The sequence below is a fragment of the Corythoichthys intestinalis genome, chromosome 2, assembly GCF_030265065.1.
Source record: "Corythoichthys intestinalis isolate RoL2023-P3 chromosome 2, ASM3026506v1, whole genome shotgun sequence".
Lineage (NCBI taxonomy): Eukaryota > Metazoa > Chordata > Actinopteri > Syngnathiformes > Syngnathidae > Corythoichthys > Corythoichthys intestinalis.
The window spans coordinates 54,895,794-54,912,216 of record NC_080396.1 but is presented as its reverse complement, the minus strand read 5'-3'; the positions used below and the strand labels follow the sequence as shown (position 1 = coordinate 54,912,216).

At 37.5% G+C, this 16,423-nt stretch overlaps 2 protein-coding genes across 3 annotated transcripts; both read left to right on the top strand.

Annotated features, from left to right (window-relative positions):
* Positions 1 to 8: 8 nt before the first annotated feature.
* Positions 9 to 7,898, top strand: etv7 (ETS variant transcription factor 7). Of its 2 annotated transcripts, XM_057822713.1 has the most exons (8): positions 9 to 228; positions 311 to 458; positions 3,018 to 3,182; positions 3,270 to 3,428; positions 4,099 to 4,191; positions 5,429 to 5,571; positions 5,969 to 6,069; positions 6,161 to 7,880. In XM_057822713.1, exons 1-8 carry the CDS (start codon positions 184 to 186, stop codon positions 6,342 to 6,344), a joined length of 1,038 nt encoding a protein of 345 aa, XP_057678696.1. In that variant the 5' UTR covers positions 9 to 183; the 3' UTR covers positions 6,345 to 7,880. The 2 variants fall into 2 exon arrangements, with proteins under 2 accessions (XP_057678696.1, XP_057678705.1); XM_057822722.1 differs by lacking the exon at positions 4,099 to 4,191 and having other exon boundaries at positions 6,161 to 7,898.
* A 198-nt stretch (positions 7,899 to 8,096) lies between these two features.
* On the top strand, positions 8,097 to 14,734 carry pnpla1 (patatin-like phospholipase domain containing 1). The gene is made up of 9 exons (XM_057822699.1): positions 8,097 to 8,426; positions 8,514 to 8,746; positions 8,862 to 8,927; positions 9,007 to 9,216; positions 9,412 to 9,472; positions 9,551 to 9,796; positions 9,886 to 10,000; positions 11,120 to 11,242; positions 11,363 to 14,734. The coding sequence occupies exons 1-9, from the start codon at positions 8,219 to 8,221 to the stop codon at positions 11,514 to 11,516; spliced, it is 1,416 nt and encodes a 471-aa protein (XP_057678682.1). The 5' UTR covers positions 8,097 to 8,218; the 3' UTR covers positions 11,517 to 14,734.
* Positions 14,735 to 16,423: the final 1,689 nt, after the last annotated feature.

Below are 16,423 nucleotides of genomic sequence, written 5' to 3'. Positions count from 1 at the left end.
GTGACAACTTTTTCGGAGTATTTTGCGCACAATGCGCTCGAGATTTCTTTCGCTTTTCATTTCCGGGAAGGGTTGAATCCGAAAACAGTACAGTTGTGCTTCTCAGCAAACAGGTTTTGAGTTTTGTGTTAGAGCTCGCCTGATCAGTCAAGCTCACCTTTTTGAAATCGGAGGCACACGCAAATGAACATGTCAGTCCAGGGGATGTCCACGTCAGTGTTGGTGAAGGTAGGTCGCTCGAGGGCACTAAGGCATGATGTTTTGGTTTGGGAGTGTGTATATTTATGGACATGTGAATACATTTCTTTAGGAAGACAATCAAAAAAGAAGTCCCTCCTCTTCAATTCATGGAACGCAAAACAGTATTCCGCCAAGTGGGCATTTCAACCTAAAAGACAAGCTTCTGCAAGTTGGTCTTCCCATACAGGATGATCTGTGGCATCTTCCCGGACAGCTACGTGAGTCCTGTTATTAAAAAATGATATGGGTCATTCCAAATCTGGCTGGAAATACAGTATGCATGTGAAGGGGGTGGGGGGTTGTTGATGTCTTCCTTGTAAATGTTAAATAATTTTGTTATATTTCATAAAGTATGTATGCATACTAGGGCTGTCAAACGATTAAAAATTTTAATCGAGTTAATCACAGCTTAAAAATTAATTAATCGTAATTAATTGCAATTCAAACAATCTCTAAAATATGCCATATTTTTCTGTAAATTATTGTTGGAATGGAAAGATAAGACACAAGACGGATATATACATTCAACATATTGTACATAAGTACTGTATTTGTTTATTATCACAATAAATCCACAAGATGGCATTAACATTATTAACATTCTTTCTGTTAAAGGTATCCACGGATGGAAAGACTTGTAGTTCTTGAAAGATAAATGTTAGAGCAAGTTATTGTAATTTTATATCAAAACCCCTCTTAATGTTTTCATTTTAATTTGTAAAATTTTCAATCAAAAAATAAACTAGTAGCTCGCCATTGTTGGCGTCGCCGAGCGGTGATGTCACTCGGGCTCCCTGCCGTTCTTCCACAGTGTCTTTAACTACATAAGATAGTGATTGAAATACACCACAAGGTGTCAATGATGAGTTTTAAATGACTTACAAATCAAGCCAATGAGTGTGTTTTGTCCCTCGACTGACGCCGTAGTTCCCTGTTTACTGGTCCTTCCATTCTATTTCACGTTAATTTGAGTGCTGGCTTCACAACGTACGAGACCTCTGATACTTTGTATATTGGGACTAAATATTGCCATCCAGTGTATTTGTTGAGCTAAACGAAATGTTTGAATAGAGTTTGACCAAAGTCTGAGTAAGTTTTATTTGTATTGTGCATAGCTATTTTGATTGGGAATGCAAGTTATCTTTACATTGTTTTTGTTAACATTATTTTTTTGAGAGGTAGGAATATTATTTTTGTTGTGCTTTCACTAAATGATACATATGTTTGTTGTGAAGGAGTTGCCGAAGCTAATGCCAATAAACAATCCAATGAACGCTTGTGTCCACTCGCCTTTCTATGCCTCTTAGCTCTCAATGTGCAAAAAACGGCATTATTGTAATCCGTTTGAGGCAACGCATGAGCGGGTCATTCCGCGCATGCGTTAAATGTGTCAAATATTTTAACGTGATTAATTAAAAAAATTAATTACCGCTTGTAACGCAATAAATTTGACAGCACTAATACATACATATTTTATGTTGTCCTAACTCCTGGCCACTGGAAGAGATACAGGTACCCACAACAAGACAAGGAAGCGCCTTACAATGCACAGAAGGTTTCGCCCTAAGTCCAGCATCCTGAGGCTCTACACAAAGCGGAAAGAGGGAGGCCGAGGACTAGTGAGCATCAGAGCCACTATCCAGGAGGAAACTAGATCCCTTCAAGAGTACATCATGAAAATGGCCCCCAGTGATGACCTGCTCGGTGAATGCCTCAGGCAACAGAAGCCCAGTAAAGAGGAGGCCTGAGGAGATACAGTATAATGAGGAGATATCATGTAAGGACAAGCCCCTGCATGGTATGTACCACCGACAAATTGAGGGGGTAGGTGACATGGGGAAAACATACCAGTGGCTGGAAAATGCCGGACTGAAAGACAGCATGGAGGCACTGATCACTGGAGCATAAGAACAGGCCCTAAACACAAGATCAATAGAGGCCGGGGTCTGTCACACCAGACAGCACCCCAGGTGCAGGCTATGCAAAGAGGCCCCTGAGACAGTCCAGCACATCACAGCAGGGTGTAAGATGCTGGCAAGCAAGGCATACATGGAACGACATAACCAGGTAGCAGGCATAGTGTACAGGAACATCTGTGCTGAGTACGGACTGGAGACCCCAGACTCAAGGTGGGCGACACCTCCAAATGTGGTCGAGAACAACCGAGCCAAGATCCTGTGAGACTTCCAGATCCAGACAGACAAACTGGTGATGGCCAACCAGCCTGACATAGTGGTGGTGGATAAACATCAGAAGACAGCAGTAGTGATAGATGTACCAATCCCGAGCGATAGCAACATCAGAAAAAAAGAACACAAAAAGCTGGAGAAATATCAAGGGTTGAAGGAAGAGTTGGAGAAAATGTGGGGAGTAAAGGCAGCAGTGGTGCCAGTAGTGATCGGGACACTAGGGGCAATAATCCCCAAGCTGGGTGCTTGGCTCCAACAGATACCAGGAACAACGTCTGACGTCTCCGTTCTGAAGAGCGCAATCCTAGGGACAACTAAGATCCTACGCTGAACCGTCAAGCTCCCAGGCCTCTTGTAGCGAACCCGAGCTTGAAAGGAGAGACCATACCGCCCGGGTGGGCGAGACGACGATTTATATATATTTATATATATTTTCCCCCCTTGAAACTGTAGCAAAAAAAAAAAAAAAACCTTGCCCGTTTTTCAAAAAAAGGCAAACTCTTAATCAAAAAACTGTCCTCAAATTTTGGAAGGACCCACATACAAAAGAACTCAAATAATGTTTTTTAATGAACTGTGCGTCTACAGGAATAAATCCATCTCTGTGGGATAGGGCTGATGTCTCCCTCTGGCTTCACTGGGCCCACAAAGAGTATTCACTACGGCGGCCTGAGAAGGGATGCTTTGAGATGAATGGCCGAGCCCTGTGCCTTCTCACTAAGGAGGACTTCAGGTATCGCTGCCCAAGCTCAGGTAACGCTAAATCCAGGTAACGTGCATGATTTGACTTTTCTTACACATACATAAAGTATTTCACAAGTACCAACTGGTTGTCTGCAGGTGATGTTCTGTATGAGATCCTCCAGTGTGTGATAAAGCAAAAGAAGAGTGTTGGACATGAACCCTCAACCACGTGTGATATCCAAAGCACAGAGAGGCCCCAGATCCCTGAACCAAAAACTGAACCCTCACTGCATCCCTCCTCAAATAACACACAAGGTTACACCACAGCCATCAACCATACTATCTTAATAATATCTTGATGACAATTTTTTTGGGTTGTCTAATATTTTGCAGGCAAACACCTTATTCAAGAATTCACACATTTGAGGAAACATTTCAAAACTTTGGATTTGCGTCTCTCTCAACCCAAAAGACTATTTTACTTTTACTTTTTACTTTTTGCATTTTACTTTCGTTGAAATGCAGACCAGCGGCTTAACAAATACAGTAGCTGGTTGATTATTAACACTGTGTATAACGGTCAACGTTCCAAAGTTTCACAAACATACCCTTCTAAATGGTGTGTTAAAAATCGATAACTCATTCATATAATTGTGTGTGAAAGTATAACAGACTGTAATTTTTCATATTCATGTTAAGTAACTACCAATGGTCTGTGGTGGAAAGAACAAGGTGGTTTCCATTGCAGAGAGTACGTGCATGCCAGCATACTTTTAAGGAGCTAGTAATCTTACAACGCCAGAGGCCAGTAATGACATTACAGTTATTAGTGCTGCACCTTTTTTTAATTCCTTCACCTACTATAAAAATATTTTCACTTTCAGTTGCTTAGATTTTTAATGAATGCAACACTATTGGTGCTCTGGTGTTGTGTTCACATGTTTTCTGACCTTTGGCCCTCTCTTTTTTGTATCCCACAAATAAGACAAAACAGAAAGACTCATACAGCAACCCCTGAATTTGTCTTGCCAAGTGACGTCTGATAGACAAACAAACAAACCCGGTGGTCGCTTACCAGGTAATGATTTGTTTCCTCATAGTAAAAAAAATTCCAAGCACTTACAGGCAATACAGTTTTAAGCCGTGCTTAAAAAGTTTTATGGGGATTGTCATATGTTTTCCCACATTACCTTCCTGTAGATGTTATGGCTATTAAAAAAATCTGCATTGATATGCATGATTTTTTTTTAGATGTTATGGCAATTTAAAAAAAAATCTGCATATCAATGACTGTTATTCAGTAAAGCAGAGAACACACACACACACATACGCACACATGGTATGGAAAAGCACAACGAGACTATTGATGGATATAACTTAAAAAATATGTAAAAGCCAAATCAAGAGGGAAAAAATCCTAGTGACCTATTTAAAAGAAGGCCAGTGGTTTCACATGTTTTATACTACTAAAAGAAGTCTTACTCAACTTAATTCAGGGTTCTAAGTTTGTCAAGGTGTTTGCAGAGTATAAATGCACAAACATTACAGTATATAAAACTGATAATACTATTTAGCGTCATAACTTTATTGGCAAATACTGTGGTGCTTGACTAAAGAGTTGAATTTGTTTTTGACCAAGCACTGACATCACTAATATGTCACACAAACTACCACCTTTGTAAAACATGTTTTCTAACAAAAACGCTGTTTAATGAAAATATGGTAATAAAAATAATAAAATACCTTGTTACAGTCACATAACAACTGTAGTGTTGGCTGTGTGCCTACAAAGGGGTTTGGCTTAATTAGTGAGTGATGTGACATCATGCATTTGTGTCAGCATCAGGGCATGAGTTTAGGCATACTGTAGTTTATTGCAAACATTTTAAATGTTGTGTAATTTAATATTACTACATTTATGATGCTGATGATGATTTTATATTATAGTCAGTAGAAGTTCGTTGCTCAATTTTTTTGCTGGTAATGCAAAAAAAAAAAAAAAAAAGAAAAAGAAAAAAAAAGAAATCACTAAGTGTCTGTCCATAACACAAAAGTTGGCACAGTCATAAGTAGTGGCACAGTTGCAAATGTATTTAAATATTTAGAAAATGCAGTTAATTCTGCTCATGATATCAATTCACAAGCATAATTTAATAATAGATATTTTAACATGCGTAATCAGTAAAATTGGTGAAACACTCCATTTGAGTCAGCCAAACCTTTGAACCTTTAAAGTGATTTGATCACAGGTACAACAATAGTAGTATTACCTGGTCAACTGGTTTAACTGACTTTTTATCTCTTAATTGGAGCAGAGTGTAGGCTTCTTTGGGATTATGTCTACAAAATGCTGTGTGATGACCAATATCAAGAATACATCCGATGGGAGGACCGCAGCAGTCTAGTTTTCAGAATAGTTGATCCCGACGGCTTGGCACATCTCTGGGGACATCACAAGGTAAGTACTATATTTTTAAGACTGTAAGGCGCACTTCAAATCCTTTATTTATCCCCAAAATTGACTGTGTCTTGTACGGTATATGAATTTTGGTTGTGATTAATGGCCTCTAACCTATTTTTGGGGAGCATAACTATCATACTGCTCCAGTAAATTACTCAAGACTTAAATTGATTGTAAATCACAAATAAAAAAATGGGACGAATTATAAATAAATAAAGCAAACAATAATTGCATAAATAAAAGATAAAGAACAAATCTAGTACATTGATGCAATGATGCTGTTTATAATCCGGTGCACTTTATTGTCCGAAAAATATAGTACCAAAATATGTGTAGTTCAAATATGTTCAAAGTTTTTCGCAGACCAACTAATGCTTACTTGCGTCCTTTTTAGAACCGGGATAATATGACTTATGAAAAAATGTCTCGTGCTTTGAGGCATTATTATAAACTCAACATCATCAAAAAGGAGCCCGGACAAAAATTGCTCTTCAGGTCTCCCTTTCCTCCCACTCGTCACACTTTTTCATCTTCATTTCATGCCATTCATATCTTCAGCGAACGTGTTATTTTTGTCAACTCTTAGATTTCTGAAAACACCACAAGACATCAGGAAAGAGCTGGAGGACAACGCATCTCCAGCTCACTCACCCCTTCAGGACTCGAACTTTCCAGATGGCAGTCCTTTTTCTGAATTCAGCGAAGAACGTTTTCAGGTTTCCCCTGATCGTACCTCTCCAGAGTGCTCACCAACTTGTCCTGTGAGATGAAAAAAAAGATGTTACAACACAAGGCATTTTCAGTCTAATTGATCTTATCTAATGGTTTCAAGTGGATTATTTGTATTACTTCTTAATTCATCACTAATAAACAGAGGTGGGTAGACTACCCAAAGGTTTTACTCAAGTAAGAGCAGTGTTACCTCTAAATTATATTACTTAAGTATAAGTAGTCATCCTAAAACGTACTGTAGTACAGGTAAAAAAGTATTTATTGAAAAGAATACTCGAGTAAGGAGTAACATTGTGAGTAATTGCTTACAATGTATGATTTTGTTTTTTAAATAATGGTATACTTTTTCCCTTTTTTCTCTGATTGGTTAGCAACCAATTCAGAGTGTACCCCCCTATTGTCCATAGTTAGTTGAGATTTGCTCCAGCTCCCCCTGACCTTCGTGAGGATAAGCGGCTCACGAAACGAATGATGAATAAATATTTTTGTGTATGAACTGTTATTATTATACTGTACTATAATCTATTACATGACCATATTAGGCCAAAAAGATGACACAAAAATCATCAAATTCACACTAACACTTGAAACATCACAGGTCCAAAGAGAATAAACGCCCTCTGGTGGAGAAAAGCATTGTTTCCTCTGATTGGTGTAATGGAGTCATGCGGTTATTGTTGCGACGTCTCATTGGTCAAACTAAGACAGCCACTGTCGGAATCTCTGACAAAAATAAAATCAATGTGTAGAATGAAGAGGAAAAATGTAACGACTAGTGTAACCCGAAGTAGCTGAGTGAGAGCAGTGTTTCTGCTTCACAAATCTACTTAAGTAAAAATAAAATGTATTACGTGGTAAAGCTACTCTAAGAAGTAGATTTTTTTTTCAAAGAGTTACTCAAGAAAATGTACCGGAGTAAATGAAATGTGTTACTACCCACCTCTGTTGATAAATTAACAACAATTAACACTAATAAAAACATTACTGAAGAGTTGTATTCAAATGTTTTTACGGGTATGAAAAAAGAAAACTGCAAAATATCCCAAATTTAGATCATTATGAGTTTGCGCCAGTTGAATGAATGATTTAGACAATGTTTTGGTCATTTTTAGCTTGCTTTTTGGAAAGAGAGAGGGATGTGCTCTATATAGGAGTGAACAACAGCAACTTTGGTGCTGACCACTATACCCAATTCCACAAAACATGCTGCGTTGACTTCTGTAATGCAAAATTACATTAATGTTGTGTTTTGTGATGAAACGTACAGGCAGAGCCTACAAAAATTATAATTCATATGAGAAACAAATATTGTGAGATTCATTTTGAACAGAATAAGGATTTTGCACAGATATGTCATGGTGACCAACAGTACACATTTCAATAGCTCAATGCAGTTCTTGTTTTAATAAATATTCAAATCTGTGCAGGACCAAAAGTGTGTGCATTTTATTTCTTGCTTCTTTTACCATGATGGTGAAATAATTCTATTATTAATCATTAAACCCTACTGCAACTAGAACACAAAAATAGGCTCATTTACAGTTTCTGTTGTATAATCACTTTTCCAAAGGGACATCTGTTTGTCGAATTATATTTTGGGTATATTTCTATGATTAATGATCCACATCCGTAATTAAAACAAATTTGAATATATCATCTGATGGTGTCACATGGAAAATAGCTTCAGAGGAATAAACTTAACAGTAGACGACAAATAGTAAGAGTGTTGTATGCTCACGAGAATCACATGTGCTTGACTAATATGCTATGGCTAATTGAGATATTTTAAAAGGCATCACTGAAAAACCTCCTACAGTTCACCGAATAGTATCTTTGAGACGGACACACATTTTTGGGCAATTCTCAGATAACTGATTGAAATTGGAATTTGGCTTTTACTGACAGCCTCAAAATGGTTCTCGAGGTATCCAGTGTTAATTTTCGAGAGGCACCATCTTCAATTTCATTTTCTGGATCAGGTTTTTTGTCCACCTACCAGATAGGCGTTGCTCAGTGTTTTCTACAAAATGCGCCATGGATACTGCACAAGGCACCACGAATCCTCGGTGCATCAGCAGGGTCTTTGGTAGCTGCTGCTGTTGCCTGTGAAATAAACCTGAGTAAGTGTCTCTGTCTTTCCTAATGAATGCTTTTTTTTGTGTTTGCAAATTAATTTTCCAATCATGTTCTCTTCATTTTCTCCCCAGTCTCGATGCGAAATGAGATGCTGAACTTCGCAAAAGTGATGAAGGCCTTTGCACTTGGGCCATTTAACCCTTCTGTTGATATTCTGCAATGGTTAAAATATGTATTATACAAAAACCTTCCCACTGATGCACATCTCCTTGCAAATGGGCGTCTCGCTGTCGCTATGACCCGTCTGGATGACGGCCATTACACTGTTATAACAGAGTACCAGTCAAAAGAGGATGTCGTACAGGTGAGGGCAGCTATAGATTAAAATGATTGTTGCTGATTCATAGCAACCCTTAAAAACACAATAGCAATTGATTTAACTCATTTTTACATTTTCAATTCAATTTTCGATACTTCAGGCCCTGCTTTGTAGCTGCTTTGTTCCGGGATATTGCGGCATGCTGCCTCCCTCCCTTAATGGAGTAGTGAGTATTTTGTAGCATTGAAAAATTACCATGTCATGTTATAGTCTACTACAATGTGTCTGTGTTATCCTATCTTCAGCACTATATGGATGGAGGTTTCAGCAAAATACAGCCAGTTCTGGCACTACCCAGTCATACTTTAACCGTTTCTCCATTCTCTGGAGAGACAGACATCTGCCCCCCTGATCAACCATGCATGTTGGACATGGTGGTGACCGGACTAACTCTGAAGGGCAATTTGGCCAATGGCCTAAGATTTTGGAATGCACTCTACCCCATAAAGCTAGAGGTGAGCCTTATTTCACAATGAATTGCGGAATAACTGATTATATCTTTTATATTCTCCAAGCAGTAATGAGTTGACCTATTTTGTCAACGTGGATAAATAACAAATGGCTTCCTTCATGTTGAACCTCAATTTCATGCTGCGTCGTTCAAGTTAAACTACTGGCAACCAATACAAAATGTTCTGTTCTTGATTCAGACTGTAGAACAAGCCTATCACAGTGGTTACAAAGATGCCTATGAATTTCTTCTGCGCAATGGTAGGTCAGGTAAACCTTGAGGGGAAGCACAGACAAATTTAAATCTTTATTTCACGTTTCCTCCCTCCTTGTATTCAGAACTTCTCTCGAACATGAACATGTTTACCATGTCCCAAGGATTCGACAACTACTCTTGCACAAAAACACCGATATTCCCAGAGACTGCTCCCGAGGAAGAAGAGGATAATGAAATTGAGACAACAGAATTGCCGTTTTTTCAAGGCAGCCAAAGCAAGCAGATTAACACTTCTGTTGAACTCCAATCTTCAACTGGAAAACTGACAATTACAGAACTTCCTCTCACTTTTGACTCCGCCAAGAATGGTATGGACTGCATTTTTACCTTACACTTACCTGAGCTGCATTCAGGAAACAGACCCCAGCCCAGTCAAATATGTTTATTCTTGTTACAGTTCTGCTGGGCAACGTGACAACGTATTGGAGCATGCTGGGACCCTCTGGATATTTTACCTACTTGCTGGTCCCTATGATGCTGTTGTTCCAGACTCTGATTGAGACTGTAGAAATGTAAGAATCCGACCTCCTTCACCTGGGCATGCCATAACTATTAATATTGCGCAACAACGGAACAAGATCATACTTATACGGGTGACATAACTTTTGTTTTGAGTGTGAAGTGAATCTGACACCTTCGAGTGCCATTCTAAAATTTTCTATTTCTTTTTCTCTATGAAATAAACCTGTTTAAAGCTTTGTACACACTTTTGAATGTCCATTGCAACACTATTTTTTCATGATAATAGTACAGGGAGGGATGTTTTTTTGTACCACAATCAATAACTCATAATCGCTCTTTAAAAATGTCAAAATTTATGACTTTCTGGCCAATGCCCACCGCGGCCTCACATGTCCCTCTGTCTACATGTTATTATTGTATTTGATCTATGTTATCATGTTTATGATTATGTATTTTTTATTTAACAATGTTCACAACTTCTTGGAGTCAATGGAGTGGATCGACAGTTACAAATGAGGCGTTGCGTTAGACTTGTTTGTTAAAAACTTGAAAAAAATAGTTGAACATGGTTTCGCTTTGAGGCAGTGAAATACATAATTTAATCACACAAATACCCCATATATGTGCTTCACCAACGCAGATAGGTAATATGACGACTGTCTTGGCGGCACACTGAAAAGTGAAAAGTAGCTATGGCATCTGATTTTTTACATTAGATGGGAGAGACACACATACTCCTGTTGGGAAATGGACTCATTTTTGTGCTCACAGTTTTCAGTTTAAGTGTGGGAGGGCCAAAATCTATCACAAAAATCCTCAGAAGACAATTCTAAAATACAACTCAGACTATTTTCAGGAAAGTATTTTTTACAAAATTATAAAATTAGTGCCAATTTTTTGTCCATAAGTGAGGCCCTTTAAGAAGTGTGTCAAGTTGTGAACAGAATCATTGCCATGAAATATAGATAAGTTACATAAGATTGGTTTCAGATAACCCACAAGGAATTTTTTCACGAGGGTCGATATGTGAAAGCTATCTTATACTTGCGTCTTTACCATGTGATGTAGGAACTGGCGATGTCTTTTGCACATCTAAACAACAGCATCTTTCAGCATTGACACACATTGATCCACTTTAACTAGCGGTCTACACTTTCTAACCTACGCAGAGTTGAGGTGCTGCTCCGAAAGACTCCAGAACGAGCTTTTTGGACTTGGTGTGGCCTGAGACAGTTTGCAGTCTTCTTTTTTGGAATAATGATCTGTACCTTCAAGAAGAACCTGAATGACAGGTTAGACACATTATTTAGTGGATAATTAGTTTGTATAGGTCCTATTGTTTCATGCTTTCTTAAATTTCAATGTGGACTGACATGTCTCTTGCATTATATCTGCTCTGATCTACCACACAGGATGTTGTCCATAATGCAGTTGTTGAGTCAAGCTCAAAATGAGGTTCCACAAAAGCACAGTCGCCCTCCACGTCGCAAGTTTGCTTCTCCTCTTTATTCTGAAAGTGTCAGATTTGGAGGTTTGCGATCCATACCTCCGTTGCGAGGGTTGTAAAATTCCAGAAGACTTTTTTTTTTTTTTCCAAAAGTAGTCCACCCAGAAAGCATATTCTTTAATATGTGTTCAACTTGTGTCAACACAGTTTCTTTGTTTGCATATTGCCAAAGAGCACTTTGGTTTACTGTGTTACGATGAAATGCATCATTTAAGCACTTCATTGTACAGTTGACCCTCATGATACCAGCACCTCACCTTATGGGTTTTTCACGATACGAGCATTGTCACGGGAGAAAATGACTCTGATTATGTGAGCAAATTTTCACCATACAAGTGAAATCCAGAAAAGCCTCTTTCTCACGTGGCGTGTACGAGTGCCTCGGCATCCCACCAGGTGGCATTGCTGTGTTTCCAAAGTGTCTCGGCGTCCCACCAGAGGCCATACGAGCATCTCGCATCAACAGTCCCCCATTTGTCCACCTGCTGCTCATCCTCGTTTTTTAAATTATTTTTTAAAATCTAAATGCATCCAAATCATTTGTGCTTACAAGTAAACATCAATTTTATACCCTAAGAAAGTGGTGCCAAAGACAATGGTGAGAAAAAGAAAATAATGCTCGGAATTGAAACAATGCAAAAACTAATAAGGAGATGAAAAGAGTGCACGTGTTAGCATGTTATGAGTATAAGCGTTCGAGTTCTACAATCTGGTAAGCGTTTATACAATATAAAAATAACATTGTCTTGTACTTTTAGTTTCTTTTTCTGATTATTTAGCCTTAAAAGTAATGCCTTTAATTAATATTAGGGTAATATGGGGGTTTCATTGGAAGTGTTACATTAACTGTAATTCAATTATTTCTTATGAGAAAATACATTAATGATACGACGACATTCACGTTACAAGCTTGACTGTGGAACGAATTGTGCTCGTATGAGGAGGGTCCACTGTACACATTTGGCAGTATTTAAGTGGTGTCCAAGAATTTGTCTTCTCGTTCTCTTAATTACAGTCATCCTTATGCTTCAGTCATGTATGTAAGGCATTTGTACCTCGTTATTTTGTAAATAGGCATATGACTGAATTAACGTAATGAAGCATTTTTCATGTTGTTTTTATACATGCAGCAATATACTTCACTGACAAGCACCCAGTCGGTCAATTAAAGCATTAAAGCACTGTCACAGATGAAAACAGTCTTAAACTGCTCATGTTACTCTAATTAAAGGTGCGCAATGTAGGGTTGATGTCCAAAAAGGAAACTTCAACTAGATCAAAATATTGACCAGCACAAAATTCCCTCCCTATTGGAGTTCCTAGAATACCGCTTCAGATTGGAGGAGCTGCAGGAAAAGAACTTTAAGTGGCATACGACAAATGCTCTGCAGAAGATATATCTTATTTTTTATTTTTATCCAAGATGTTTTCAATGTAATAATGCCAACATTTAGTAATGACTAGAGGTGTGAGAAATTTCCGATTCTTAGATTATTTGCGATTCGGCCGTGAAAGATTCGAGAACGATTCACAAACATCCAAATTCCTTGAAATAGCCATTTAGTTCCAAATAGCGGAACTAAAACACAGTCAGCACGGTCTTCGGGACACAATGGCGAACGGTCTGAGAGTAAACATCATGCTTGTCATTAGCCGGGTAATTACAATGCTGAACCCACGTCTCTGGCTTAAGTCATGCCGCTAAATAAAAAAACAATAATATCTGACGGCTGCCGACAGCCGCTACAAACTACACCCACATAATGCAACAGTAGATATCAATTGTATAAAGAACTAGATGCAAAATGACAGACTCGGTGGCGTTAGCAGCACAAGTATAGAAAATTAGATGCGAAATGATAGACTTGCCGGCGTTACTAAACAGCCGCCATCTTAAAGCAGTAGACTTCCCTGGAAGGCTGTTGTAGCGAATCTTACAAACGAACCTAATTAACTTTTTGTCTAAAATACTCCTACATCGACAAAATCTTGACTTGATTCTATCTTTAAATGATGAAACAGTTTTGAAAATTTCAAATGTCGAAAGTAGACAGATGGGAAGTTATGGAATAACGGGAGCAATTTTAACAACTTTAACGGTTGATTCACAACATTAAATTAATGTAGTTTAAAGCTGCTGATACAGGATGGGGACGTGAGTATTTTATTTAATGTTTTGAACTGTTAACTTGATACTGAAATAGTTGTTTATTTAAGCCTGAGATTATTTTTGTAACTAATGTACGAAACATTAAAAGCTGCTTAAGGGAGGGGGGGGTGCATCAATAATCGACTTGTAATCGAATCGTAGCCTCTGAATCATAATTGACTCTTTAGGTGCCCAAAGATTCCCACCTCTGGTAATTACAATGAAAAGAGCCATGATATGAGGTCCAAGTTAGTTTATCTCACCATGACAGCAGGGAGGGGTACTTTTCTGAATGTATAAGCACACTGGCAAAGAAAAATACAGTATAATTTGGTCATGCATTGACAGCATCCATCCAAGAAAATTTATCGCTCCATCCATTTTAATTTCAATTACCGACTAAATATTTACACGCGTAAAGACTTATCTCTGCCCCGGTCAATGGATCCACATGCTAAGGACTGAAACGTAGCACCGCTCAGTGGATCCACATGCTAAATAACGTAGCGCAATTGCGCCAAATGAATGCATATACTTGTTTTGCTCCTGTTATTATTTTGAATCCCTTGAAATTCGTATCGACGTTTTTTGCTGGAGTGGTAGACATAATTTAGACGGTTTGTTAAAGCTGGCGCAGGCTGTGGCAATCCAGACGAAGACTGGAAACGGGTCTCGTGATTGGCTGATGATCAACACGGAAGCAAAACAGAAACAAATTTGCAACGCGTAAATCATCTTTTAAAATGGAAATTGAAAGATTGCTGCTTAACCCTTGAGATCCGTTTTACAAGTATTTCCCAAAAAACTGTTACTTTAGTGTCTATAGAAATATTATGGCCATTTCATGAACAATTCAAGTCCAAATCTTACATTGTGCACCTCTGACAAATGTAATTTCAAAAACTGCATCCTTCATTTCCTGGTGTAATATTTTGGTGAAGTTCTATATAGTATACTGATGTTGTGGCGTATTGTCATATGGGCAGTTTTACTTTTTCACCTACTGTAGTTAACACTTGGTAATTTTAAATAAACCAATTGCCTGCAACTTAAATGTTTCCGTTTCCTCTTTGCTCATTATCTTGGGAATTCGTATTACTATAAACATTTTCAAGGTATCAATAAACCCTAAGGACTGTGGAAATATGTATCATAAAACATAACAAAGTGTTGCAAATATTTAACACGCACACAATTGTTATTTTGATTGAGAAGTTATGTTGATAGTGTTTTAACACGTAATTCTCATCCGTGTTAGATTTTCAGCTAATTCATTATAACAAAGTTATAACTAATATTAAAACTTTTTAAAGTAAAAATACATCTTCGTTTTTCAGATTGCAGATATATATATATAGATGGCGGAAAACACAGACAAGACTGAAAAAGCAGTTTCTCCTCTTGCACTCCTCTTTAAAAGAAACTGCTGTATTTTAAGCCAAAACAACTGTTGTGTTTGATAGAACAATATGACTATATGCTGCCATAGCAGATTAATAGCGCATTAAGCCAGCAAACTATTTTAACCCTGGAAACTCTGTTTACAGACGTTGCGCAACCGCTTTTGTTTCAACCCAGCCATAAAAAAAAAAAGGTAAGTAATTATATTTCTTATTCAAAATGTCTATCATTTCTAGCTTAGAATTAATAATTGATGTCTAATATTTTGTTTAAAAAAAAAAATAAAAAAAAAAAAACATTATTCACTCGCATATTTTAAACTTTAAAACAAATTACATCACAATGAAAAAAATGGCGTTTGTAAATAAGTCATGGATATCTACCTCAAAACTATGGCTTAATTTTTTTTTTTTTTTTGCTACTGTTGCATTTTCCCCAATATGTTAGATCAGGGGTCCCCAAACTTTTTCCTGTGTGGGCCACATAACCCTTCTCTTCTCTGATGAGGGGCCGGGGTCAGTTTGTAACAGAAAAAGTGTGACGATTGCAGGAGTGCCTAAATGTAAAAATGTATTGTTTTTCAGAAAGCCACAATCAAATAACCCTTTCTGGATTCTTCACGGAACCAAAGTAAATAAAATAAAAATGATATAATGTAATATAGTATAATATAATATAATTAGGGCTGTCAAACGATTAAAATTTTTAAGCGAGTTAATCACAGCTTAAAAATTAATCGTAATTAATCGCAATTCAAACATCTCTAAAATATGCTTTATTTTTCTGTAAATTATTGTTGGAATGGAAAGATAAGACACAAGACGGATATATACATTCAACATACTGTACATAAGTACTGTATTTGTTTATTATAACAATAAATCAACAAGATGGCATTAACATTAATATTCTGTCAAAGCAATCCCTGGATAGAACGACTTGTAGTTCTTAAAAGATAGATTTTAGTACAAATTATAGAAATTTTATGTTAAAACCCCTCTTAATGTTTTCGTTTTAATAAAATTGGTAAAATTTTCAATCAAAAAAATTAACTAGTAGCTCACCATTGTTGATGTCAAGAATTACACAATGCTCATGGTGCATAAAATCAGTCGCACCCAAGCGCCAGCAGAGGGAGACAAAAAACACAAGTAACAAGTGGACATGACACTGCTGTCATTTTAATCTGTTTGAGCGGGGCATATGCGTTAATTGCGTCAAATATTTTAACGTGATTAATGAAAAAAATTAATTACCGCCCGTTAACGCGATAACTTTGATAGCCCTTAATATAATATAATATAATATAATCAGGGGTGCACATAATTTTTTTGCCCAGGTTCTCAGAGGAGGACCTGGAGATGTGACTTGGTCCTCATTGAGCTTGAGAGCCGACCCACCTGATGCGATAAATTT